We start from the raw sequence: 25,323 nt of genomic DNA on the forward strand, positions 1-25,323 counted from the left end.
AATTATATCATTATATAAGAATATCAACACACCCCAATGTGCAGATTGTGCAAAGATGGCAACGGAAGAGTACAACATGTAGCAGGGTGTAAGATGCAAGCTTGGACTGTATACAAATGAGCAGCATAATCAAGTGGTTGGGAAAAGTTATTGAAACATCTATTCTGAATATGGGTTGAAAGACCCTTTAAATCCTAATGAGACACTCCAGAGAAAGTGCTAGAGAACATTAAGTAACATCCTGTGGGAATTCAAGTTCCATACTTAAGAACAGCAGTTGACAAGGAGCAGAAAGGCAGCAGTAATGATAGATGTGGATGACAATAACATCAGGAAGATTAAGCTATTTGTCGGTAGCTCAAATAATGAAGACTACAGCAGGGGGCAGATCTTTCTTTTATAAACCCCCACAGTTATGGAACAGCCTTTCAATTAGTGTTCGGGACTCAGACAGATTTTATCGGTAGGTGTTTCTTAGGTAAAGGCGCAGATCTGGAAGGATCATGCATATAGAGTGTTTGGTGAACTGGGATATTTGTATGCTGTCGTCCCCTCATTCTCATTCGTTCACTCAGGTTTGTTGACGGTGGTGGGGTGGGTCGTCTCTTATCCCTGAGATTCCTCATGTCTGTGTTACCTTCTGGCTCTTCCTTTTAGTTATGCTGCCATAGCGAGCCTTACCGGAGTCCAAACTGCACAGTCATATTAACTTTTATACAACAACAAGGACACATAGTAATCCATATCCTTCTCTTCCTGTCAGCCCTCTTCTCTCTCTCTCTCTCTCTCTCTCTCTCTCTCTCTCTCTCTCTCTCTCTCTCTCTCTCTCTCTCTCTCTCTTTTGGTTGAGTTAAACATGCTCCTGAGGTTCCAGTGACCACTGTTCCTGCCCCTCTCCTCGCCTCTGATCTACCTGCTTCATCCCGGCCTGCCTCTGGATGGTGTTCTGTTCAATTGGAGGCCAATCTGTGCAGATGGTGATATTTCACATCTACAGCCTGGGGATCCATGAAATACGGAGTAACACAGGAGCTTTTGACTTGGATTTGGAATATTCTTAATGTCAACAGTCACACTGACTCTGGACTACAGTTTGCATTTGCATCATTGCGTTTGCATCACCATCACTGCACACCTCAGCATCGTTTAGCTGTAACAAATGGACATTCAGTGCCACCCAGCTGAGGATGTGGTTCCCTCTTAAGTCTGGTTCCTCTCAAGGTTTCTTTCTTATGCCATCTCGGGGAGTTTTTCCTCACCACAGAACAAAACTTCACAAAACTTACACTTATAAAGAACATCTTATTCATTTTTATCACCACATTTTCTGTGTTCAGCTGCTTTGAGACAATGTTCATTGGTAAACGTGCTAAACAAATAAAAATGAATTGAAATTGAATTGAAAAGGTCTATGCTGAACTCTCCTATCTATCTATCTATCTATCTATCTATCTATCTATCTATCTATCTATCTATCTATCTATCTATCTATCTATCTATCTATCTATCTATCTATCTATCTATCTATCTATCTATCTATCTATCTATCTATCTACAGTGAGGAAAATAAGTATTTGAACACCCTGCTATTTTGCAAGTTCTCCCACTTAGAAATCATGGAGGGGTCTGAAATTGTCATCGTAGGTGCATGTCCACTGTGAGAGAGATAATCTAAAAAAAAAATCCATAAATCACAATGTATGATTTTGTAACTATTTATTTGTATGATACAGCTGCAAATAAGTATTTGAACACCTGAGAAAGTCAATGTTAATATTTGGTACAGCAGCCTTTGTTTGCAATTACAGAGGTCAAACGTTTCCTGTAGTTTTTCACCAGGTTTGCACACACTGCAGGAGGGATTTGGGCCCACTCCTCCACACAGATCTTCTCTAGATCAGTCAGGTTTCTGGCCTGTCGCTGAGAAACACGGAGTTTGAGCTCCCTCCAAAGATTCTCTATTGGGTTTAGGTCTGGAGACTGGCTAGGCCATGCCAGAACCTTGATATGCTTCTTACAGAGCCACTCCTTGGTTATCCTGGCTGTGTGCTTCGGGTCATTGTCATGTTGGAAGACCCAGCCTCGGCCCATCTTCAATTCTCTAACTGAGGGAAGGAGGTTGTTCCCCAAAATCTCGCAATACATGGCCCCGGTCATCCTCTCCTTAATACAGTGCAGTCCCATGTGCAGAAAAACACCCCCAAAGCATGATACTACCAACCCCATGCTTCACAGTAGGGATGGTGTTCTTGGGATGGTACTCATCTGACCACATGACTTTCTCCCATGACTCCTCTGGATCATCCAAATGGTCATTGGCAAACTTAAGATGTGCCTGGACATGTGCTGGTTTAAGTAGGGGAACCTTCCGTGCCATGCATGATTTCAAACCATGACGTCTTAGTGTATTACCAACAGTAACCTTGGAAACGGTGGTCCCAGCTCTTTTCAGGTCATTGACTAGCTCCTCCCGTGTAGTTCTGGGCTGATTTCTTCCCTTCCTTAGGATCATTGAGACCCCACGAGGTGAGATCTTGCATGGAGCCCCAGTCCGAGGGAGATTGACAGTCATGTTTAGCTTCTTCCATTTTCTAATGATTGCTCCAACAGTGGACCTTTTTTCACCAAGCTGCTTGGCAATTTCCCCGTAGCCCTTTCCAGCCTTGTGGAGGTGTACAATTTTAGTCTCTAGTGTCTTTGGACAGCTCTTTGGTCTTGGCCATGTTAATAGTTGGATTCTTACTGATTGTATGGGGTGGACAGGTGTCTTTATGCAGCTAATGACCTCAAACAGGTGCATCTAATTTAGGATAATAAATGTAGTGGAGGTGGACATTTTAAAGACAGACTAACAGGTCTTTGAGGGTCAGAATTCTAGCTGATAGACAGGTGTTCAAATACTTATTTGCAGCTGTATCATACAAATAAATAGTTAAAAAATCATACATTGTGATTTCTGGATTTTTTTTTTTTAGATTATGTCTCTCACAGTGGACACGCACCTACGATGACAATTTCAGACCCCTCCATGATTTCTAAGTGGGAGAACTTGCAAAATAGCAGGGTGTTCAAATACTTATTTTCCTCACTGTATCTACAGTAAATGATCATTAGAAAATTAAAGCAGTAATGAAAGAAACATTTATTATTGGAAAAGAATATAATCTAAATTTCATGAATTATTAAGAAGAAGAAGAAGAAGAAGAAGAAGAAGACTTGTAATATTGTTTTGTTTTTAATATTATTGCTATTATTTCATTCAAATTGTCATCAATTAATAAAATTGCATTCCCAAATACTTTTATCAATTGGTTGTCAAGTAATAAAACCAAATATACAACTCAAAAAGCATGAAGGCTGCCTGTTTTGTTAATTTGCCTGTTAGTGTATTGTTTTTCCTGTTTTACTTTGTCCATAAGCAATTAATTATTTTGGTTAAACCTAAAACCAGGTTACACCCTGAAGTTGCACTCAGTCTGAAAAACATTCAACCTTTTGCATGAACTGAAGTGACTAATTATCTGTATGATTAAGGTAAAACCTCACTCCTACACCTCTTATTCATTTCTTGATAATTGCCAGACATGATTTCACAGTTTACTGACACTAACCCTAAATATGTACAACACGTATTAATACTAATACCATTTTAGACATTTCTAAAGAAATAGGGAAGCACCTTTGTCCACATTTCACAAGATTACAGCATTTCTTGCTTTGACCGGCTCGCCATTTGGACGTGGTGTACGTGAGCTTGCTGTTTACTTGAAAAGTTAAAATGTCTGTAGAAAGTTAAGGATTGTCAGCGTTTGCGGTATAGTGTGTGTGTGTGTGTGTCTGTTGATGTGTGTATGTTTCTGATGACACTTATACACTATAAATTGTATAGCATGCTGTATTCTCATGTGGTGATCACTTACTTCACAGTGGTTTTGTTTTGTAGTACCGATTGCCCTCAAGTCTAAAATGCCAAATGAACATCACCACTATGGACACAGGCATGTAACCTCCACCAGACAATAACAAAAAAACCCAGCATGTGCTCCTGGAGAAGAGCCACTGGAACTGGAAGAATATGACTATGGCAATCATGCTTAACTAATATCTATAAGGTTTAAAGTATGCGTCAGATCAGCGTCATCTATTGTAGGTAATCTATGTCATGATTGTTTAAAAAAAAAAAAAGAAGTGTAGGCTGATTTATCTTAAGTTGAAATCTAGCGTACCAGTGCAGATTTATTCATTGATAGGGACTCAAAACACTTTTATACATCGCTCTTGACACGAGCGTCTGCTAAATACTGCTAATGTAAATGCAAATAATTGAAGTCTGCAGCATGGATCAAAGAACAAGCAGGTAGAGACCTACAAGAATAGTTCATCCTTATAAACCATAAACACAAATGAAGGCCATAACCGGAAAAACAATACACACAATAAAACTTTGCACTGAAAAAAATTACACCACCTTAAGGGAGGAATTGAGACACAATAGAACTATATACAAGACAGGGGTGAAGACAAGACATAAATAATGAACATGTGCCAGGTCTATGGAGAACTCTGACTTCCAGCAACCCACATGGTCTACAAACATGGCTGCAGCATACTACAACTCCTAAAACACCCAAACACTCACACACCAACAATCACCCAGCTTTGGACGAGGTAGTACACAATGGATAAGTCTTTGGTTACTGATCGGAAAGTGTTTGTTCAAGCTGTGGTATCACCAAGCTGCCATTCTTGGGGCCCTTCAGCAAAGCCCTTAACCCTCAGAGCTCCAGGGATGCTGTAACATGGCTGACCCTGCACTCTGATGCCAGTTTCCACAATGGGATATCATTGGGATATGTGAAGAAAGATTTTCACTGTGCTTTAATGTACATGTGACAAGTAAAAAGCACCTTTTCTTTATTTTTTGTTTTCATTCACACACACACACACACACACACACACACACACACACACACACACACACACACACACACACACACACACACACACAACATTAATTCACTGCAAAGTATCAGTATATATAAAGTATATATATATATATATATATATATATATATATATATATATATATATATATATATATATATACTATTTTTGCACATTTTTATAAAGAAAAATTAATAAGTATTATTGCAGACAAAATAACTCTGGATTAGTACCAAGGATTGTTATTGTGTTTGCTTCTCTGGTTTAGATATTTATTATTATTTTTTTAGTTTATGTCTTCTTGTCTCTGGATTAGTCTATATATTCTGTTTCCTGATTAGAGAATAGCCTTTATTTGTCACATATACATTACCTTGCTCAGAAGCTGGAGTCAGCCATGATACGGCGCCCCTGGAGCACAGAAGGCTTGCTCAAGGGCCCAAGAGTGGTAGCTTGGTGATAGTGGGGCTTGAACCCCCAACCTTCTGATCAGTAACCTAGTACCTTAACCACTGAGCTACCACTCACCCATCAGTACCAATATCAGATTATCTGACTCTTTGTCTGACTTGGACTTCGACATTTGAATTACATTTCAATAAAACCTGCTTTCACTGCATTTGCATCTGTCCACATCTGTCTCCATTTAAATGAAAAGACAAAATTTGAGACATGTCTAAGGCAAAAGTAAAAAAAATGGAGAATTTATTGATTTTGTAAGAAGAAGAAGAAAGACACAAACAACAGGCACAATTAAGCAAAGTGAGGGAATGACTGTTATAGCTTTTTTTTTTTTTTTTTTTTATCACACATCCTGGATGGAATACCAAATCTTACGATTTATCTCAGACAGTCCACTTCTTGCCCTGATTAGGAGGAAACTAGAGAACCCAGAAGGAACCAATGGGACATGATAAAAATATGATTTGCTTTCAACTGCACATTCAATCACAAAGCATAAAAACTTGGTTATCCAAAACTTTATTCGAGTTATTGTTTAAGGTAAAAAAAAATCTGTTAAACTTGTCCTGTGCAGATTACACATTTCTATGGAATAGATGGACTCTCAGAACAATCCCAGAGTTTTGCAACGTTAAAATCATTTGCAAGTGATTGCGATGATGACCTTTAAACTCAATCATCATTTAGCATGAATGTGCTGACACAGCATGTTTAGCATCAAAAGCATGTTGACTGTGATTTCACTATAAAGGGGTCAACAAAGCGAAATCTAGTGCTGATGAAAAGAATTGTGATTGTCATGTATAAGTTTATATTATTACTTACATTTAATCTCTGTCCAAGGCCCGCCAATGAATATATGTTGAGAAGTACAGAACCACAGTGTCTGGTGAATAATAGGGATGATTACATGCATCTACACATATACAATGTTTGAATATGACATTCCAGATTGAGTTCCAAAACCTTCATCACCTTCATTACCTCCATTGTTTTGGAAAGATTTTGGGGGTGCAGTTGTGGGAATTTGTGTTCATTTAGCAACAAGAGGATTAGTGAGATCAGGTCCTGATGTTGAATGAGGAGGTCTGGGGTTCAGTCAGTTTGACCAAAACATATTCCAAGTCAATAATACCAGACTTGGTTGATGCAAACATGCCCAACTTGTCCAAAATTATCCCAAATATGTTTTTATTTTATCTGTATTATCCCATGAATCATATACTGTACAGACCAAACAGTCACCTCATGCACCTGTTTCACATTTTCTTATAATTAGCACAAGAATATTTACCTCACCAATCGCGATAAGCGGAGGAGGGAAAACTCGTTTTTTGCTACTCTCTTTATCACTACTGTACACTACGTATCCCTAAACTTAAATGTTTTACTTTTTCTTCTTTGCTTATCTTAAATTTCGTCACAATCTTCGCTTTCTGGCTTCGCTTCGCCATCTAGCAGCGCCGTCTCGAGCTCGTACCTCAATTTTTTGCTCGCGTAACAGAGCAAAAAATCGACTGAGTGACCGCTCATACCTCGGAAAACTCGTACATTAATGCACTCGTAGGTCAAGGTACCACTGTATAGTCAAGAACGATGAAGGTAAGCGTGAGGAGGCCTGGTGTGCAGTTCACATTCATCTCAAAGGTGTTTACTTAAAGCCAGAGTTCTATAGCAGGCCACTCAAGATCTTCCACACCAACCCTTTGTGCATAGCCGCATTGTCATGCTGGAACAAGTTTGTCTCTCCTACTTCAAGAGAATGCCTAAAGAAGTCCGAATTTTGTTCATACACCATACATACATTTTCTCCTCCTATGGAAAAGTATCTCTGTGATGTTTAATAAATCCTTAACTGTATTTTAAACACATCCTCTCAATCACTTGTTCTTATGAACGTGTAAGAGACTTATGTTTTATGAGCAGCAACACTGAAGACATGAAGACATTTGTTTAAAGTAAAGAAATGTATACGGGTGCCACCTATAGAACATTATAATGGTTTCACTCTGGGGTTATTAATTGCTTTTTTTTTTTTTTTCAACGTCATAGAAGCACTGACTGAATGGGTCAAATTTTTAAGCGAAATCTGCTTCCATTTTGTAGTTTCAGTGGTCTTTTAAAGTGATTACATGTCACACTGTATGAGAACTATGATGAAATAGAGCCATGAGACATGGCTCATGAGACTGAGACAGAGAGTGTGACAGTGTTCTATAGGTCTGAATGAAAATGTCAGTTGAAGGCAAAAAAAATCAACAATCTGAGAAGCCTTGCTTATGTGGAAAAAAGCACATGGAAAATCAGTGCACCTTATTTGTGAGTGAGAACTTGTGTTAAAATGTGTGTGGGTGTGTGTGTGTGTGTGTGTGTGTGTGCGTGCGTGCGTGTGTGTGTGTGTGTGTGTGTGTGTGTGTGTGTGTGTGTGCATTGTGAAATAATGTTCCTTCATGACATGATGCTTGTGGGTGGAAACGTATTGTGGTTAAACCCTGATTAAAAGGAAATGTCTGTCAGATTGTCTTCATACTTGGATTTGGAATTGGTTTTTTTGCATTTAAAAAAATTTGGAGGTAAGAAAAATGTCTTTCTGAAATTTACCTTACCAGCGACAGCTGAATTAGGTTTACTCATTAATATATTAGTAAAAAAAAAAGAAAATGGTACTAAATATAATGTAATTTAAGTTGATTCTACGGACCTGTGGACATGAGGTGTTGTTTAGACAGTTATATATTAGTTGCGCTATCTTTTACATTTGTAGTATATTATACTATAATACTCATGTGCTTATGTTAAACACAAGCAATAATTCTATTTTTCTGTTTGTATAATTTTTGTTCTACATTTTATCACTAGAAATGCATTTTTTTTTTTCATTTCCCTTTTCAGTGTTTAACGCTTCCTTCCTTTGTCTTTAGTCAAACTTAAGCCATGGGAGACTGGGGTTTCCTCTCCAAGTTGCTCGACAAAGTGCAATCGCACTCCACGAACATCGGGAAGGTTTGGCTGACGGTGCTTTTAATCTTCCGCATCATGGTTCTCGGTGGAATCGATAAAGTCTGGGGTGACGAACAGTCCAACATGGTGTGCAACATAAATACGCCTGGCTGCAACAACGTGTGCTACGATCACCTTTTTCCCATCTCTCACAGCCGCTTCTGGGTGCTGCAGATCATCTTCGTGAGCCTACCGACGATCGTGTACCTCGGCTACGCCCTGCACGTGATCCACGCGGAGGACAAACTGAGGCAAAAGTATGCCGAGAAGCGAGGAAACAAACTCCCCAAATACACAGACGACAACGGAAAGCTTCAGTACAAAGGGAGTCTCCTGCGCATCTACGTCTCTTGCATCCTAATGACCATTTTGTTCGAAGCAGGCTTCATCGTTGGTCAGTACTACTTGTATGGATTCGTGATGGAACCGAAACTTTTCTGTAAAGAACTTCCATGTCCTCATGTCATCGAGTGCTTCATGTCACGTCCGACTGAGAAGACCATCTTCATCTTATTCATGCTAGTAGTTGCATGTGTCTCGTTGCTACTTAATGTTGCAGAGATCGTTTATCTGATCTGTCGGGCTTCCAAGGGAAAAAAGCATCAACAGAAATATCTTACTGAGGAAACGCATTGCTGAACATCGAATGAAATCCAGTCTGGGTTTGTTTTTTGGTTGTTTTTAACTGAAAAAATGTATTTACCATTGCACAATGTGGAGAATTAGGGGTGTGACACTACACCAAGACAATAATAATAAAAAGTCCTAATAAGTAATAATATCTATATAATAAACTATAATATATATATTATATCAATGAAGTCAAGCCAAGTTTCTATAGAGCTTTTCTCAAAGCAGCTTTACAGAATTTAAGAATTTAAGTGAATTATGTGTTTATCCATGATGTTTGTCCCTATATATATATATATATATATATATATATATATATATATATATATATATATATATATATATATATATATATATATATATATACACACTATAATAAAAAAATACCATGATACTACACTGCATATGTATAGATTTAAAAAAAAATTAAACTCACAGCATAAAAATATTTTGCAACACCAGAAAAAAATTAAGATTTTCTTCATGTCTTGTTCTTAGTAATATAAAGGCTTAATTTCTTTCAGTCTGTCACATCATTTGTATCATATCAGCAATAAAAATTGTCTTCCAGGAGGTTTTTGTTCAAAATAGAATGATATAAAGCATATTTAATTACGTTACACAGCTCTGAAAGTCGAACACACGGCGTGTTACATACTGATGAACTCGGATTCTGAAAAACAAGTTACTTTTCATTCATTTATTCACTTTAATATAATTAAATTTTATTATGTAGAACACTTTTAACAATAGACATTGTCTCAGAGAAGATTTACAGAAAGAAACAGGTCATAAAGTTTGCAGAAGTTTAGTGTCTATTAGTTTGGTACATATAATTGTTAAAAGTTAATCCCTAATGAGTGAACCAATGGCCACTGTGGCAAAGAAAAGCTCCCTGAGATGACATGTGGAGGAAGCCTTGAGAGGAACCAGACTCAAAAGGAAACCCATCCTTAATGGGGTGCGACTAAACGTTCATTCATTACAGTTCCATCATTGTTGAGGTGTATTGTTCAGTGATGGACGCTTAAATGAAGAAATGTTCATGCAAACTGCAGTTCTAAGCCATTGTCGCAGACTTTTGGTATTAATTACATTCCAAATCCATCCTCATAGCTCCTGAATTTCATGTTCACTCCATTAAATCCACTATATTTATATCCTTCAAATAATTCTTTCTAAATTTTACTTCATTTTTATTCTTAGAGTTTTATATTGATTTTATAAAGCATTTATTATTATAAAAAATATCTGGGGGAAAGACTGCATTATTACTGTACATATACACGTCATAGAATCCTACAATGCACTGTATTGAGATTTCCTGTCCTTTGTCAAAATCCTACTTCATTTGTTTTTCCTTTTATTAAAAAATCAGTGCTCAAGTGTACCTCAATCCATTTGGCGAAAAAAACAGACACGATTACGCAAATACAAGTCGTTTTATTTCCGTTTAAATTAATATCATCTTAGCATACGAACAAATTAAGAACACTGTCTTTTGTGAGCTTAATCTTCTGAGTTTAAATTTGGTTTGAAAGAGGCAGATGTAAAGGACAGGGGGTTGTATGGAGACGGACGATCCGCTGTGGTGACCCCTAATGGGAAAAGCCAAAAGAAGAAGAATTTTCTAGGTTTAAGTGTATTATATCATTGACATGGGCATTAACACTAGGAGGTGCCAGATAGGTGCTAAATCCGTACACAATATGCTGGAGCATAAACTGGGGCCAGACAACACACAATCCCATTCTATGATCTAACATCTAGCATATACATTAGTGTTATCTAGTGTTAAATTGTGATTTTTTTTTTGTGCACTTTGGTCCTGGAGGAATGTTGTTTTCTGTATCACTGTGTACCGTATATGGCAAAAATGACAATAAAAGCCACTTGATTTTACTTCAATACACTTTATGGTCATGGATTGGTGGACAGCTGACTGTTATACTAATGCATAGACAAGCTATGTATACTTTGCACAAACGTACCTGTAGATGGCTTAATAGTGCATTGTGTCTCAAACTAAAATATATTAGCATTGAAAAAATGCAGCAGTATTAAATGAGAAAACACATGCAGGTTGCTATAGGAAATAAAATCAAAACAAATAATCACGTCATTCCGGTATTCATCATTTCGCCAAGACCGCCATTACGCAAATCATTTACTGCTTACATACTACGTGTTAATGCACATCTGTCTGTCTGTCTGTCTGTCTGTCTGTCTGTCTTTTTTTTTTTTTTTTTGTTACTCACTAAGCAATAGCTTGGAAATCTATAAAGAAAACTTGTGCACCGAGGTTGAACCGTTACTAATTCAAGCTTCTAGACGTCCGTCACTTGCCATTTTAGGAGTTTAGTTCCACATCCTGTGCTGCAAAATCTCATTATTTCCTCCTTTCTTGACGTAAGCTGGTTAAACTTTCCTCACAAAATATAAGAGCAAAGTATGTTCCTCTTCCGGGAAGGTGTTCCACTAGATTTTAAGAGTGTGTTTGTAGAGATTTGTGCTCATTCAAGGCAGTAATAAAGACAGGTTCATTTACATTTACGGCATTTTGCAGACGCCATTGTTCAGAGCGACGTACAAAAGTGCTCTTTATCAATGAATAAATCTACACTGGAACGCTAGATTACAAACTTTACATAAAATAGCCTACAAGGTTTTTTTTGTTTTTTTTTGACAAAGCAAACCTGAAAAAGTGTTAGTGTTTTAGGAAGAGTTGGGTCTTCACCTGACACTTGAAGATTGCCAGAGAGTCCGCTTTCACTTCAGCCATCTAGGGGAAGTTCATTCCACCAGTATACTTACCTCTTACCCTGGTAGAAGGAACAAGTCAAGCAGTGCTGGAGAATCTCAGGCAACATGGTGCAGTGTGAGGAGTGATAAGGTCTTTGAGGTACTGATGTAGGGGAGGTGAGGAGGCCTGGGATGCAGGAGGTGTTCAATAGGTTTGGAGCTCTATGGCAGGAGATCTTCCACTTTAACCCATTTAAAGAATATATTCAATTTTTATTTAATTGTTTACATATTTTCACATTTCTTTTTCTTTGCTGCTGTAACAGAGACATTTCCGCACTGTGGGACGAATAAAGGGATATCTTATCTCTTCATGAAGCGTACTTTATGCACAGGAGTATTGTCATGTGCAGGTTTGGGTCTCCTAGTTCAAGGGAAGGCGAAATATAATTTTTCTACATCCAAAGACTTTCTATACAATTGTGTGCTCCAAACTTTGAGGTAACAGTTTAAAGAAGAATGAATTACAGCTGGAAACGTCAGGCATCCAGATACTTTTGTCCATATTGTATATGCAATGAGGAAGAAGTCAGGAAACTCCAGCACTTCTCCTAGAATCAAAAACTTTTTCTACTCATTTTCTTTTCTAAATGGCTCACCACAATGAAACACAAAACATGATTTTCAATAACAGCACATGGATTCTTTTTATTACTCCCTTTTATAAAAGAAACATCCCATGCATTATCAATTTATTGTCACATTTAATATACATAGAAAAACACATTTGCTCTTGTCATGTTAACGAGAAATAAAAAAAATCTCTCCATCTCTTAAGCCTTCTACAGATTTATATCAGATTTTTCCAAATCCTTAAGTTACAAAATGTTCTGTTCATGTTACAGGTTAAAACTGCAGCACAATAATGAAATAAGATCTATGCTATAGTTCATAAAAAAGTCTCTTAAAGGTTTTGTTAAAGGAATACATATACACAGAGGATAACAGATACCCACCTATGATAAATATGGAATAAATGATATAAATATGGAACTAATTTTATTCAAACAATCCCTTAAGAAGACGATAAAATGTTTAATATATTTATATTTGGTAAAAAAAAAAAATTTTTGTTTCAAATCCAAGAAAACAATGACACAATGAACGAAACATTTCCACAAGTTTAATATGAAACAAACGCCTGTATGTGCCCTTGAAATAATACAAAAAAATCTAGTAAACAAGGTCTTAAACCAAAACCTGATTTATCTAAAAATACAAGGTTGTATCAAAAAAGTTGACAAGAAAGTACTTTGGGACGATGTCTTTTGGCGCACTGACTAATGAAAGTTGTGCTCCTTGTGACTGCGCAAGCAGTCTTGTGCTGCCATCTGTTGGTGTGTTACAAACCTAGTCACAAATCTTTTTTGAACTACCTCGTATTATATACATAGAATTAACTCATAAAAAGCCATGCTGAAAATAATGTAATGTTGTTGTCTCCAGATTTGCAACTCTGTCCATTTTAGAAAAAGAAAATACTCTTAAGGAACTAAGAGCTTGATCGCAGTTTATTACGTCTTTGGGATCTTCGGCAGATCAGATAGAACATCTCAATAACGTTCAGGAGTAAAGACACGCAGGAGACCACCAGCATAAAGATGATGAAGACGGTCTTCTCGGTGGGACGAGACATGAAGCACTCGACGGTGTAGGGACACGGGTAACGAGTGCAGATGATTTCTGGGACCATCACGAAGCCGTACAGATAGTACTGGCCTACTATAAATGCTGTCTCGAGACAGATCTTAACGATCACGCTGATCAGGTAACTAGCCAACAAGTCGCCTTTAATTTGCACGTTGCCCTTCTCGTCAGAGTATTTGGGCAGCTTGCCGCCGTTCACTTGGTTTAGGAGATACTGCCTGAGTTTATTTTCCTTGTGGAGGATGTGCATGACGTGCCCGAGGTACATGAGCGTCGGCGTGGACACGAAGATGATCTGCAAGGTCCAAAAGCGGATGTGGGAAATGGGGAACGCTTGGTCGTAGCACACGTTGGTGCAACCTGGCTGCTTGGTGTTGCACACCATTTTACTTTGCTCATCACCCCACACTTTCTCAGCCCCAGCGCCGATGACCATGATCCTGAAGACGAAAAGTACGGTCATCCATACCTTCCCGATGACAGTGGAATGAGACTGAACCTTATCCAGCAGCTTGGACAGAAATCCCCATTCACCCATTTTGCCTGGATTTAAAAATAAAATTTTACTCAAACACTGGTCCGATTTACAGTATATACAGTATAAAATGTCAATATTGTTAAGGAAAAGTACCTAAGGTGGCTTTGTGGATTAGGTCTGAGAGCTGAACTCAAAAATAGAAGAGTCCAAGGTCTAGATTCAACCTGGAAAAAGTAGAGTACGGGCAAACATTGCTGCTGTTATGAGCTGGAATATCACACATCAGTGTAAAAATATACATTGAATAGTAATTTGTAAAAAATAAAGATATACCATAAAGTTATATTATGGTATAGTTTTAAACTATTTCTGAAAGTAAAAAATGCAAAAAAAAAATGCAAAAAAAAAAAAAATATATATATATATATATATATATATATATATATATATATATATATATATATATATATATATATATATAAAATCATAAATATCTTTTGTGACTAAATAAATTATGATTATTGTAATTAAATAGTATTATAAAATAATAATAAAAAGGGCTCTTTGACAGGAGACTAAGACTATTTCTTATTAAAAATAAATAAATAAATAATGAATTAATACCACAGAACTTTGAAATACTCGCAATCTAACAACAATAATGTCTCCAAATTGGCCTGTACTGTTTAACAAGTAGAGATACAAGTATCTACTATAATTTTTTACAAAAATATTCATATGGCTTATACCAGTAAATATTTAATGAAAATATAAAATACAGCTATTTACTCACCTTGGATTCAAACACAGCCGAAGTTCAAAAACGAATGAATAAAGAAAAAAAAACACAACAGGCTTTTACACCTGACCTTTAATTCATGTTCGGTTTCGCAATATTGTTGGACGTTGAGTCACGTCGCTCCTCAGCTCTATAAGTGATAATTTACTAGCATGCTCTGAACTGGAAGAGTCATTTGAAGTGGTGACGGATCAATCATTAAACCTAGGACGTGCTCTTTGGTGGGATGTCCATAAATCCGAATTCCAAAATGTTCCGAAATAGGGATAATAATAGAATAATAATTAAATTATTACGAATTCGACTTCTTTAGTTTTGTCTAACAAGTCACGAGTTCCATTATATTAAAAGTTTTTCAAACTTTTGGAAAAAATTACACCATAAATGTGGTTATACATGCAATATATGTCTTTTTTTTTCTGTAAAGAAAATCCTGACTGTAGATTCACTGTAGAGAAAAGGAAGGATAATCTGCTATACTTTTGATTTGGCTTTCATTAACTAACATTATTTACATCATTAAATAATATAAAGGTAATAAACAAGTGTTTACATTTGGCAGTTTAGCCATTTTGACGTTTAGCAGTTGAGGGTTAAGGGCCTTGCTCAGGGGCCCAGCAGTAGCAGATCGGCATTGCTGGGATTTGAATTTGTGATCTTCCAATCCAAAGTCCAATGCCTTATCAACTGAGCTCCCACCTCCCTGCACACTCACCCACAAGTAAGTGTTCTTCCTCAGAATTCCAAGCATTACCAAAGAGTTACTAATGTTAGCCTTTTATCATATTCTCAGGTGATGGTTTACCTTTACTTCTACATTTTGGCATTTGCTAGATGCCCTCATCCATTACATCAATGTCATTTTATACATAACTAAGCATTTGAGGGTTCAGGGTTTTCTCAAAGACCCAAACATCCTAATCACCGAACTACCACTTCCCCATAAGTAGCTTGCTAGTTTTGGCTTAAGTATCACTTAGACATTGCCGATGATCTTTTTCTACCTGCGCTAATCAGCAGAAAACGTGGCTAAAATGTGTTGATTGTTTTTTCATTTTATGTTATCACACATAGTCACATGATACTGCAGTTCACTGCAAATAAATCCTACAAGCAACAACAGCAATAACAGACAATAAAACGATCCATTACAATCAAAGGTTTTCTGTAGAAGATTTGTTGTGGTTTTCAAATGATTGCAAGCAGCCATAGCAGTTTAGCTGATGCTGTCTGGTGTAAAGTTCAGAATTCAAACAAATACAGCGTTTTCCTTTAAACCCACACGACTATGCTGTCAGGGTCAAAGCACAAGGCTAGGGCAAGAGATATGGCCACTTTTCCTGACTGGTTGGAGACAGGTGACTGAATTAAATAGGGGTATCTCTCAAGTAACTTGAGGAACTATAGAGAGAGAGAGAGAGAGAGAGAGAGAGAGAGAGAGAGAGAGAGAGAGAGATCAATGTGAAATTAAATGACTGGGTAGTCATAGTACTGAAGTAACAATAGTCATAGTACTGAAGTAACAATAGTGGCTGTATATCACACAAACAGAAGCATAGCTAGCTGGATAAAAAAAACTAGCTAGCTAGCTAGCTAGCTAGGTTTTTTTTATCTAGATGGATGGATGGATGGATGGATGGATGGATGGATGGATGGATGGATGGATAGATAGATAGATAGATAGATAGATAGATAGATAGATAGATAGATAGATAGATAGATAGATAGATAGATAGATAGATAGATGTTTAGGGTTCTGAGAAACACCAGTAAAAGTGAATGACACTGATGTGATCTACATTTTTAATCTGCAGTGTATAATATTAAATGACATTCACAGCATAATACTTTGAGTACTTTTAAAAGGTCAGCCTTTTTTTCTCATCATTTGAGTAGTATTTCCACTTTTTTCTCTACTCACACTACATTTTTAGGAAGTAAAAAATAGCTTTACTCTCGTAAAGAGGCAATTGGGTCACATGTTATCACCACAGATCATGTGAATTATAGAGATTAAATTCGGCAAGACATTGGAAGTGGAGTTTTCATTTTACCTTTAATTCCATTAATACGATTTTTTTAACTCATAATACTATTCACAATATGTATTTGGCAAACTTATTCACTACAGAATATGACAGCATGTTTATATTCATCTTTTTATGCATATTTAACTTGTGAATTTTGTATAATACTAAATATATGAAGTTCCATAGGTTATAAGGTATACTACTTATCTGATGTTTTTATGTGCAGGTGTTGCTGTAAGTGCATAAAGGCACAGTATTTAATGAGATGAACAAAATGTTTCAATGAAAATATTTTATTGTAGATAAAATAGAAAAAAAATTTAGCATTCATATTGAATAAAACTTAAATATTGAACAACAAGAAGGTATTTGTTTTATCAAGGACCAAAAACGATATTTGTAGCTTGTAGGAAAAGAAAACATTATTTAAACAATACAAATTTATTATATATATTATATTAAAAAATAAAAACAAAATAAAAACAAAATAACAGAATGATTTATGCAGAACAGTGTATTGTTGAAATGACCCTAAAAAACAACAACAGAAAATGTATATAAAGGTTTGAAACGATCTACTAAATCGAATGGTCCTCTAACAGCTGTTTGTCCTCTTTGACCCCACTCCTGCTCCTAGTGTGACTCTCAAACTCCATGTTCATCTTGTTTTGCTTTAGAGGATCTTCAGCTCCCAGTTTAGGCTGCCAGGATGGAGACAAGCTGGCAGGATTTTCAGCCGAAGTGTGGTTCCTCGTCCGCCTCTTCCCCGAGCGACATCCCACTCGACTGCACAGCAGGTAAAAGACCTCGATCACAGTGAGCAGCAGGGACACGCACGACATCACCAACATGAAGATGATGAAGATGGTCTTCTCAGTCGGACGCGACATAAAGCACTCGACCGTGTGAGGACACGGATATTTCGAGCAGGCGAACTGGGGGATCATGATGAAGCCGTACAGGTAGTATTGTCCGACGATGAACGTGAGCTCGAAGATGATCTTGAAGAACAGCTGGGTGAAGTAACTTCCCAGCAAGTTGCCCTTGATCTTCACATGACCTTGCTCATCTGTATATTTGGGTGATTTTAGCATTCCCTTGCTGTGCTGCTGTTTGATTTTCTCTCGCAGTTTGTTTTCGCGGTGGATCACGTGGATGGCGTGGCCCAGGTACAGTAACGTTGGCGTGGACACGAAGATGATCTGCATGACCCAGAAGCGAATGTGAGAGATGGGGAACTTCCAGTCATAGCAGACGTTCTCACAACCAGGTTGTAACGTATTACACACAAGATTGGACTGTTCATCTCCCCATACGCTCTCAGCTCCTGCTCCCAGAACAAGGATCCTGAATATAAACAGGACACTCATCCAGATCTTTCCGATGACTGTCGAATGCGACTGCACCTTGTCCAGTAACACGGAGAGAAATCCCCAATCTCCCATTTCCTTTGCTGATCAGAATTGCCTACAGAGCAGGAAATGGAAAAAATAAGAATCTCTTTACACACCTGCCCACAATTAATAACCTGTTTCAGAAAAAACATTTCCCAAAAAATAGCCTTTTTGTACTTTCTCATCAGCTTTTGTGCATTTTTACACTGGCCAGAGCCTTTATATTTTTTTGTTGTTTATATATTTAAATTTATGCACTTTAATATATGCATATTTGAACTATTTGCACTTCTGGTAGAGGTTAACTGCCTTTTGTTGCTGTTATCTATCTATCTATCTATCTATCTATCTATCTATCTATCTATCTATCTATCTATCTATCTGTCTGTCTGTCTGTCTGTCTGTCTGTCTGTCTGTCTGTCTGTCTGTCTGTCTGTCTGTCTGTCTGTCTGCCTGCCTGCCTGCCTTCCTGTCTGTCTGTCTGTCTGTCTGTCTGTCTGTCTGTCTGTCTGTCTGTCTGTCTGTCTATGATGGCCATATACAGTAAAAGGAAAAGACTATGTTTATAATGTATCTAAAATTGTTCACATGCTGCATCATTAACAGCATTTATAAAACATGATATACAGCCATTACCATAAGTAGTAATAAACATTTAAATTTTAACATTCAATGTCTGAGTGATAACATGACATCATTTCTTTATCATTGCTGTGATATTCAAGTGATATTAAAATTACAATAAAATCATCAGGCTGAAATTTTTATCCAAATTCAAAACATCAATATATCGGAATGTAATTGGTTTTTATTATTCCCTAATAAAACTTTTGTTTTTATTTGATATGATCTTTATGGAAATTGTTACTTAATAAACATATTGAAAAAAATCTAACTTGAATTGGGTGATATTTAAATTTTTATTCAAGAACTGTTAAAAAGAATTACAAAATTATTCCGTTTATTTAATAGACATAAAGCTGAGAATAGTTTTTTCCCTTGCTTTAAGACAAAATTATTAATTATTAACGTCAATAAATTGGAATCTTTTTAGATAGATAAAATACACTGCAGCAAACTCAAGCAGAATAAATGGACTATTTCAGATAAGCACAAAATCAAAACATGAAAAATGTATTATTGAATTAAATCATTGTTTAGAATCTCTAATAATAGATTTCTATTCTGGTAATAGTGCAACAGTTTCAGCAGCAGGTGTATAATATAATATATATCATGTTTCTCACTCACCTTCTCAGATGATACTAAGGGATAACAATTCGTGAGCAAATAATCGCTCACTGTGGTTGATCCTTGAGTTTTTTTCTTGCAGTGGTTAGTAATTGTTGTGTAATATATAGATAGATATTTTTTAAGTCAGTCACGTAGACTTCAGATCAGCCCCACTCATGGTTAGAGTATTAATGATTGACAGATCATGGACCATGCTCTTTACACTGACCTGTTCTCCACTCCCTCTCAACGTCATACATTTTGGGTGGAAATTTAAAAGGAAAATAGAAAAAATAAATCTGCTTTTAGCCTTTTATTGCAAGTTTTACAGATTTCAGAATGATATCTTATATCAAGTCACATCTGATTTCCAAAAACATTACAAAAAATGACATTTTGTAATTAAAGTATAAAGGAAACTGCCTAAGGGTATGTGCTTATAGAAAATAATAAGTCATTTGATTGGGTGATGCAGCCTGATGTCAGACACAGTTACTCTTACCGTCAAGAGGATTTAATTTTTACTGATACAACTTTATACTTTTTATACACTTATGACATTTGGCAGATGCCCTTATCCAGAGCAACTGGAGGGTTAGGGGCCTTGCTCAAGGGCCCAGCAGTGGCAGTTCAGTGGTGTTGAGATTTGAACTTGTAAGCTTCTGATCCAAAGGCCAGATAGCTTAACCACTGAGCTACAACCTCTCGAGTTACTTTTCATGTTGTGAAACATCCATGAGGCGAGTTAGTTCCGTTATCCATTATGTTATAGCGACTACACCATATTAACAATGGTTTTTAAACCAACCTCACTTTTCTCTCTCTCTCTCTCTCTCTCTCTCTCTCTCTCTCTCTCTCTCTCTCTCTCTCTCTCTCTATCCTGAAGATAATGAAGTAAGAACACTGAAGATGCTGACACTGGAGACTCATTCCATAAATGTCTGGTAAATGTCTTATTTTAATAAGAACAAATTATAGTTTTTTTTTAAGGTCCATTTATTATTAAGCATAGATTATATAGCAGGTTAATTTTAAATCATTGGTGTCGACTGTGTAAAGTACTGGAGGGTGTGTTGTGAAAGAAATTGTGGAGAAGTGAAGAGAAGAGTGGCAGGAGTGATTTGTGATAGAAGGGTCCTGCGATGTTGGGAGTTGAAGGTGCTGCGATTTTCATTGGGATTGACGACGATGGACAGGATTAGAAACGTGTGTATTAGAGGGACCGCGCATGTAGGAAGGTGAGAAAGACTAGATTGAGATGGTTTGGTCATGTGCTGATGAGGGGCATGGGGTATATCAGTAGAAGAATTCTGAGGATGGAGCCACCAAGCACAAGGAAAAAAGCAATCACAAGCAGGAGGTTTATGGATGTGGTGAAGGAAGACGTGCAGTTGGTTGGTTTGAAAGAGGCAGGTGTAGAGGACAGGGTAAAATGGAAACAGACTTAACGGAAGCAGCTGAAAGAAGAAGAAAACAAAGAAGATCATGCAGCCTTCAAACCATACTACTTTAGAAACCATAATATATAAGAACAAATGCATTAATACATTAAATGGGACATCAATGTGTCATCGAATTATTTGTATTATTTTGAAGGACAAAAAAAAGAAATCTGAGAATTCAGCAGTGCTTTGAAATAATAATTAAAGAAACTCTATAACCAAAACTATGCAAGCGCTTGACCATCTAAAAGATGATTGAAAAGAGGACACTCAGGAAACTCACAGCCATTCTGGACATTGGAGAGCATTGCCTCTATGACCTACTGGTGCATCAGTGGAGCTTCTTTAGTAGGAAAATCATTCATCTATCGAATGTCTTTGCATTCTGCAGTATTACAACCTTCACTGGAACTAGCAGGCCGAAACCTGTTCCAGCATGACAATGCACCAGTGCACAAAGCAAATTCCATAGTGACATGGTTTTTCTAGATTATTATGGAAGTGGCTTGTATAGAAGATACCCTGACCTTAAACACACTGAACACCTTTGGAATGAATTCAAACAGTGATGGTGTTGAACATCTGTGTTCAACCTAATTCTCTGACTGACTCCATAAACCTAGTGGAAAGCTCTTCCCAGAGGTGTGAAGGCTGTTATAGCAGTAAAGGAGCAACGTGATTATGAAACAAAACGTTCAAAAATCAGCAATCAATCCAGATGTATACTGTACATACTTTTGGCCAAAAAGTGTATAATCTAACAAAAAAAACAAAAAAGAAAACAACAGCTGTTCAGTCTCACTGATATTTGCCTCAACCGGCCTTGAGAAAGGTTCTGTTTACGAAGCTCAGATATGAACTTCTTCCACGTCATTGGTGTTGTGGTCTTCCAAAATCGCTCGCTTGCCCACTTCATTGGCAGCTTCCTTTTTTTGAAGATGTAGCTCACGCTTCATCCAGTTCTGTATCATGTGGTCCTTGTTTTCAAAAGTTTTTTTGGTCAAAACCGGGGTTACGGCGGTTACGTTGTAGTCGCGTTTGCGATTCAGGCACTCGTGGATCTTCTTGATAAACAGGTAGAAGACCTCAATAAGGTTCAGCAGCAATGACACGCAAGACATCACGAGCATAAACCAAATGAAGATGTTTTTCTCTGTGGGTCTGGACAGAAAACAGTCGACTTTGTGCGGACACGGGAAGCGACTGCATACATACTGAGGCTTGAGCTCAAAGCCGTAAAGGTAATACTGTCCTAAAATAAATCCCACTTCCAGCAAAATCTTGCAGAGCAAATTTAAAATGTAGCTTCTCAGCAGGCGACCATGGATGCTGACTTTCCCTTTATCGTTGCTGTATTTGGGAAGTTTGAGGCCTTTCCTTGTGAAAATGTTAGCTTGATCATTTTGGGCCTTCTTCATAGCTTCTCTCATGACTTTCTCCTCATTTATGATGTGCAAAACATGACCTAGGTAAACCAGCGTAGGAGCTGAGACCGAGATGATCTGCAGCACCCAGAAACGGACGTGGGAAATTGGGAACGCGTGGTCGTAGCAGACGTTTTCGCAGCCGGGTTGCTGGGTGTTGCAGATGAAATCGGACTGCTCGTCACCCCACACTCTCTCAGCACCGACTCCAAGCACGAGTATCCTGAAGACAAACAGTACAGTCAGCCAGATCTTCCCAACCATAGTCGAGTGTTTCTGCACCTTGTCCAGGAGCCGGCCGAGGAGGTCCCAGTCACCCATCTTCAGTTATATGGGTCACCTGAAGAAGAAAAATAAAAATCTAAAGAATCTAAAATATCAACATGAAAATAAATAAATAGGTATAACAGGGTGATGTTTAGCTTATTAGGTATACTACTGGAAGCTGATCTACACAAACAGATAGATACCTAGCTTGATTAATAGCTAGCAAACTAGCACAGACAGACAGACAGACAGACAGACAGACAGACAGACAGACAGACAGACAGACAGACTAAAAATTCTACAAACAAAACTCCATAAATAAATAAATCATGCGCGTTAATATTCACAGCCTTTGCTAAATCCGTTCAGACAGACAGACAGACAGACAGACAGACAGACAGACAGACAGACAGACAGACAGACAGACAGATAGATAGATAGATAGATAGATAGATGCTACATGCTACAGACAAACAAATAGCTATTTATTTATTAGTTATTTAAATAGCTAGCTACAGATTAAAGATGTCATTTGCATTTTTCTTTTAACTACACTATATAAAAGAAGATGAAATTAATCCATAGTACTACTGCGTTACTATAAACACATGGAATCATGGGACATGCCACTATCGAAGCAAATGAGATGTTGTGCTTATGGATAAGAACTGAGCAAGGTCTTTGATGATAGCTTTTTGAGTCTGGTGGGAACCAAGGCTTTGACCTTGTTTAAATACCCAAAACCGATCAGGATCTCAATGGAATACTATTGAAATGTACTTCATTAAGCAAATAATTACAGTTTGTTTTTAGAGAAAATGAGAAACTGCTGCTATCTTATTTATTAATTTTCAACCAGACTATCATAAGCAACATTCACATATTTCTTTTAAATATTTTCAAATCAGAAATTTTTAAATATACTTTATAGTGACAGTTTTGGCACATAGTAAAACCAGACAAATACATAAGTAGCAATATGGATGCGATAAAAAGACAGTAAGTTAAAGAAAAACTTGCATGCATCATTTTTATTATTATTATTATTATTATTATTATTATTATTATTATTATTATTATTATTATTATTAGCAGTAGTAGTAGTAGCATTTATGAATAAAATGGTTCTATAACCTTCTATGCACCTCTTGTACAAGTTTGTAACAGGGTTTTAGCTTACAAAATTTCCTCATTCCTACTAGCGTAAAACAACACCTAGACACTACAAGTGTTTGTTAAATGCTGCAAATATCATGTAATGTATGTCACTATTTTAAAAAAGCCAAAAATAATCAATCCAACAAACCATTTATAAGCATAAAGATAAACATATCCAATATCAAAACCTATAACATCTCTGCCACATCAGTTTGTACTGCTATTGTTTTGTGCTAATTTATTAATGTTATGCTAAAATGTGAATTTAATTTTGCCCCACTTACCGAGAGAGAAAGGGATGAACGAAGAAGGTGTCTTGAAGGCTAGACCAAGGCAGAAACCCAAGCAATGGCTGTTAGTGTTTTTTTTCCCACCGAGGCGGATCTAGCTGAACTCAAAGCAATATACCACGCTCGGGTAATGCCAGAGATAGCTTTCAGATGGAAAGTGTAAATGCATTTAGGAAATTCTTTTTATGCAGATTTTATTGTAAAGTGTCCTTCATATATATATATATATATATATATATATATATATATATATATATATATATATATATATATATATATATATATATATATATATATATACATACAGTGAGGAAAATAAGTATTTGAACACCCTGCTATTTTGCAAGTTCTCCCACTTAGAAATCATGGAGGGTCTGAAATTGTCATCGTAGGTGCATGTCCACTGTGAGAGACATAATCTAAAAAAAAAAATCAGAAATCACAATATATGATTTTTTTTTACTATTTATTTGTATGATACAGCTAACCCAGCCATTAGGGGGGCACAAGCCAGTGTACTCTTAGTGCCGGTCCCAAGCCCGGGTAAATGGGGAGGGTTGCGTTAGGAAGGGCATCCAGCGTAAAACATGTGCCAAATCAAATATGCGGATCACAAATGAGAATTTCATTTGTATGATACAGCTGCAAATAAGTATTTGAACACCTGAAAAAGTCAATGTTAATATTTGGTACAGGAGCCTTTGTTTGCAATTACAGAGGTCAAACGTTTCCTGTAGTTTTTCACCAGGTTTGCACACACTGCAGGAGGGATTTTGGCCCACTCCTCCACACAGATCTTCTCTAGATCAGTCAGGTTTCTGGCCTGTCGCTGAGAAACACGGAGTTTGAGCTCCCTCCAAAGATTCTCTTTTGGGTTTAGGTCTGGAGACTGGCTAGGCCATGGCAGAACCTTGATATGCTTCTTACAGAGCCACTCCTTGGTTATCCTGGCTGTGTGCCTCGGGTCATTGTCATGTTGGAAGACCCAGCCTCGACATGGCCCCGGTCATCCTCTCCTTAATACAGTGCAGTCGCCCTGTCCCATGTGCAGAAAAACACCCCCAAAGCATGATGCTACCACCCCCATGCTTTACAGTAGGGATGGTGTTCTTGGGATGGTACTCATCCTTTTTCTTCCTCCAAACACGTTTAGTGAAATTATGACCCAAAAGTTCTATTTTGGTCTCATCTGACCACATGACTTTCTTATGACTCCTCTGGATCATCCAAATGGTCATTGGCAAACTTAAGACGTTCCTGGACATGTGCTGGTTTAAGCAGGGGAACCTTCCGTGCCATGCATGATTTCAAACCATGACGTCT

The 25,323-nt window shown here is 37.2% G+C and overlaps 2 protein-coding genes, 1 long non-coding RNA gene and 1 pseudogene across 4 annotated transcripts in view; 2 read left to right on the forward strand and 2 right to left on the reverse strand.

Moving 5' to 3' along the window:
- Positions 1-10,948, forward strand: part of LOC310737866 — a 197,472-nt gene extending 186,524 nt beyond the window's left edge. Inside the window, exon 2 of the long non-coding RNA XR_014536912.1 lies at positions 10,597-10,948. This is a non-coding gene — a long non-coding RNA (uncharacterized lncRNA). The remainder of the gene's footprint in view (positions 1-10,596) is intronic.
- On the forward strand, positions 7,846-9,330 carry LOC310737844 (gap junction Cx32.2 protein pseudogene; annotated as a pseudogene). Its single transcript, XR_014538211.1, has 2 exons — positions 7,846-7,979; positions 8,328-9,330. The product of XR_014538211.1 is annotated as a gap junction Cx32.2 protein pseudogene (transcript).
- A 1,511-nt stretch (positions 10,949-12,459) lies between the features above and the next one.
- Positions 12,460-19,610, reverse strand: LOC310738466 (gap junction Cx32.2 protein-like). The gene is made up of 4 exons (XM_083563443.1): positions 19,438-19,610; positions 17,372-18,259; positions 15,767-15,771; positions 12,460-14,028 (listed from the first exon to the last, which is right to left on the reverse strand). The coding sequence occupies exons 2-4, from the start codon at positions 18,235-18,237 to the stop codon at positions 13,331-13,333; spliced, it is 1,569 nt and encodes a 522-aa protein (XP_083419569.1). The 5' UTR covers positions 18,238-18,259; positions 19,438-19,610; the 3' UTR covers positions 12,460-13,330.
- A 1,319-nt stretch (positions 19,611-20,929) lies between these two features.
- gja11 (gap junction protein, alpha 11) lies at positions 20,930-24,079 on the reverse strand. The gene is made up of 2 exons (XM_083562551.1): positions 23,995-24,079; positions 20,930-22,625 (listed from the first exon to the last, which is right to left on the reverse strand). The coding sequence occupies exon 2, from the start codon at positions 22,604-22,606 to the stop codon at positions 21,710-21,712; it is 897 nt and encodes a 298-aa protein (XP_083418677.1). The 5' UTR covers positions 22,607-22,625; positions 23,995-24,079; the 3' UTR covers positions 20,930-21,709.
- Between the last annotated feature and the right edge of the window lie 1,244 nt (positions 24,080-25,323).

The sequence above is a fragment of the Silurus aristotelis genome (genome assembly GCF_946808225.1).
Source record: "Silurus aristotelis genome assembly, chromosome: 15".
Taxonomy (NCBI): domain Eukaryota; kingdom Metazoa; phylum Chordata; class Actinopteri; order Siluriformes; family Siluridae; genus Silurus; species Silurus aristotelis.

Excerpts from the sequence above, each read along its gene's own strand:
- LOC310738466 (XM_083563443.1), bottom strand. The coding sequence starts at position 18,237 with ATGGGAGATTGGGGATTTCTCTCCGTGTTACTGGACAAGGTGCAGTCG.
- gja11 (XM_083562551.1), bottom strand. The coding sequence starts at position 22,606 with ATGGGTGACTGGGACCTCCTCGGCCGGCTCCTGGACAAGGTGCAGAAA.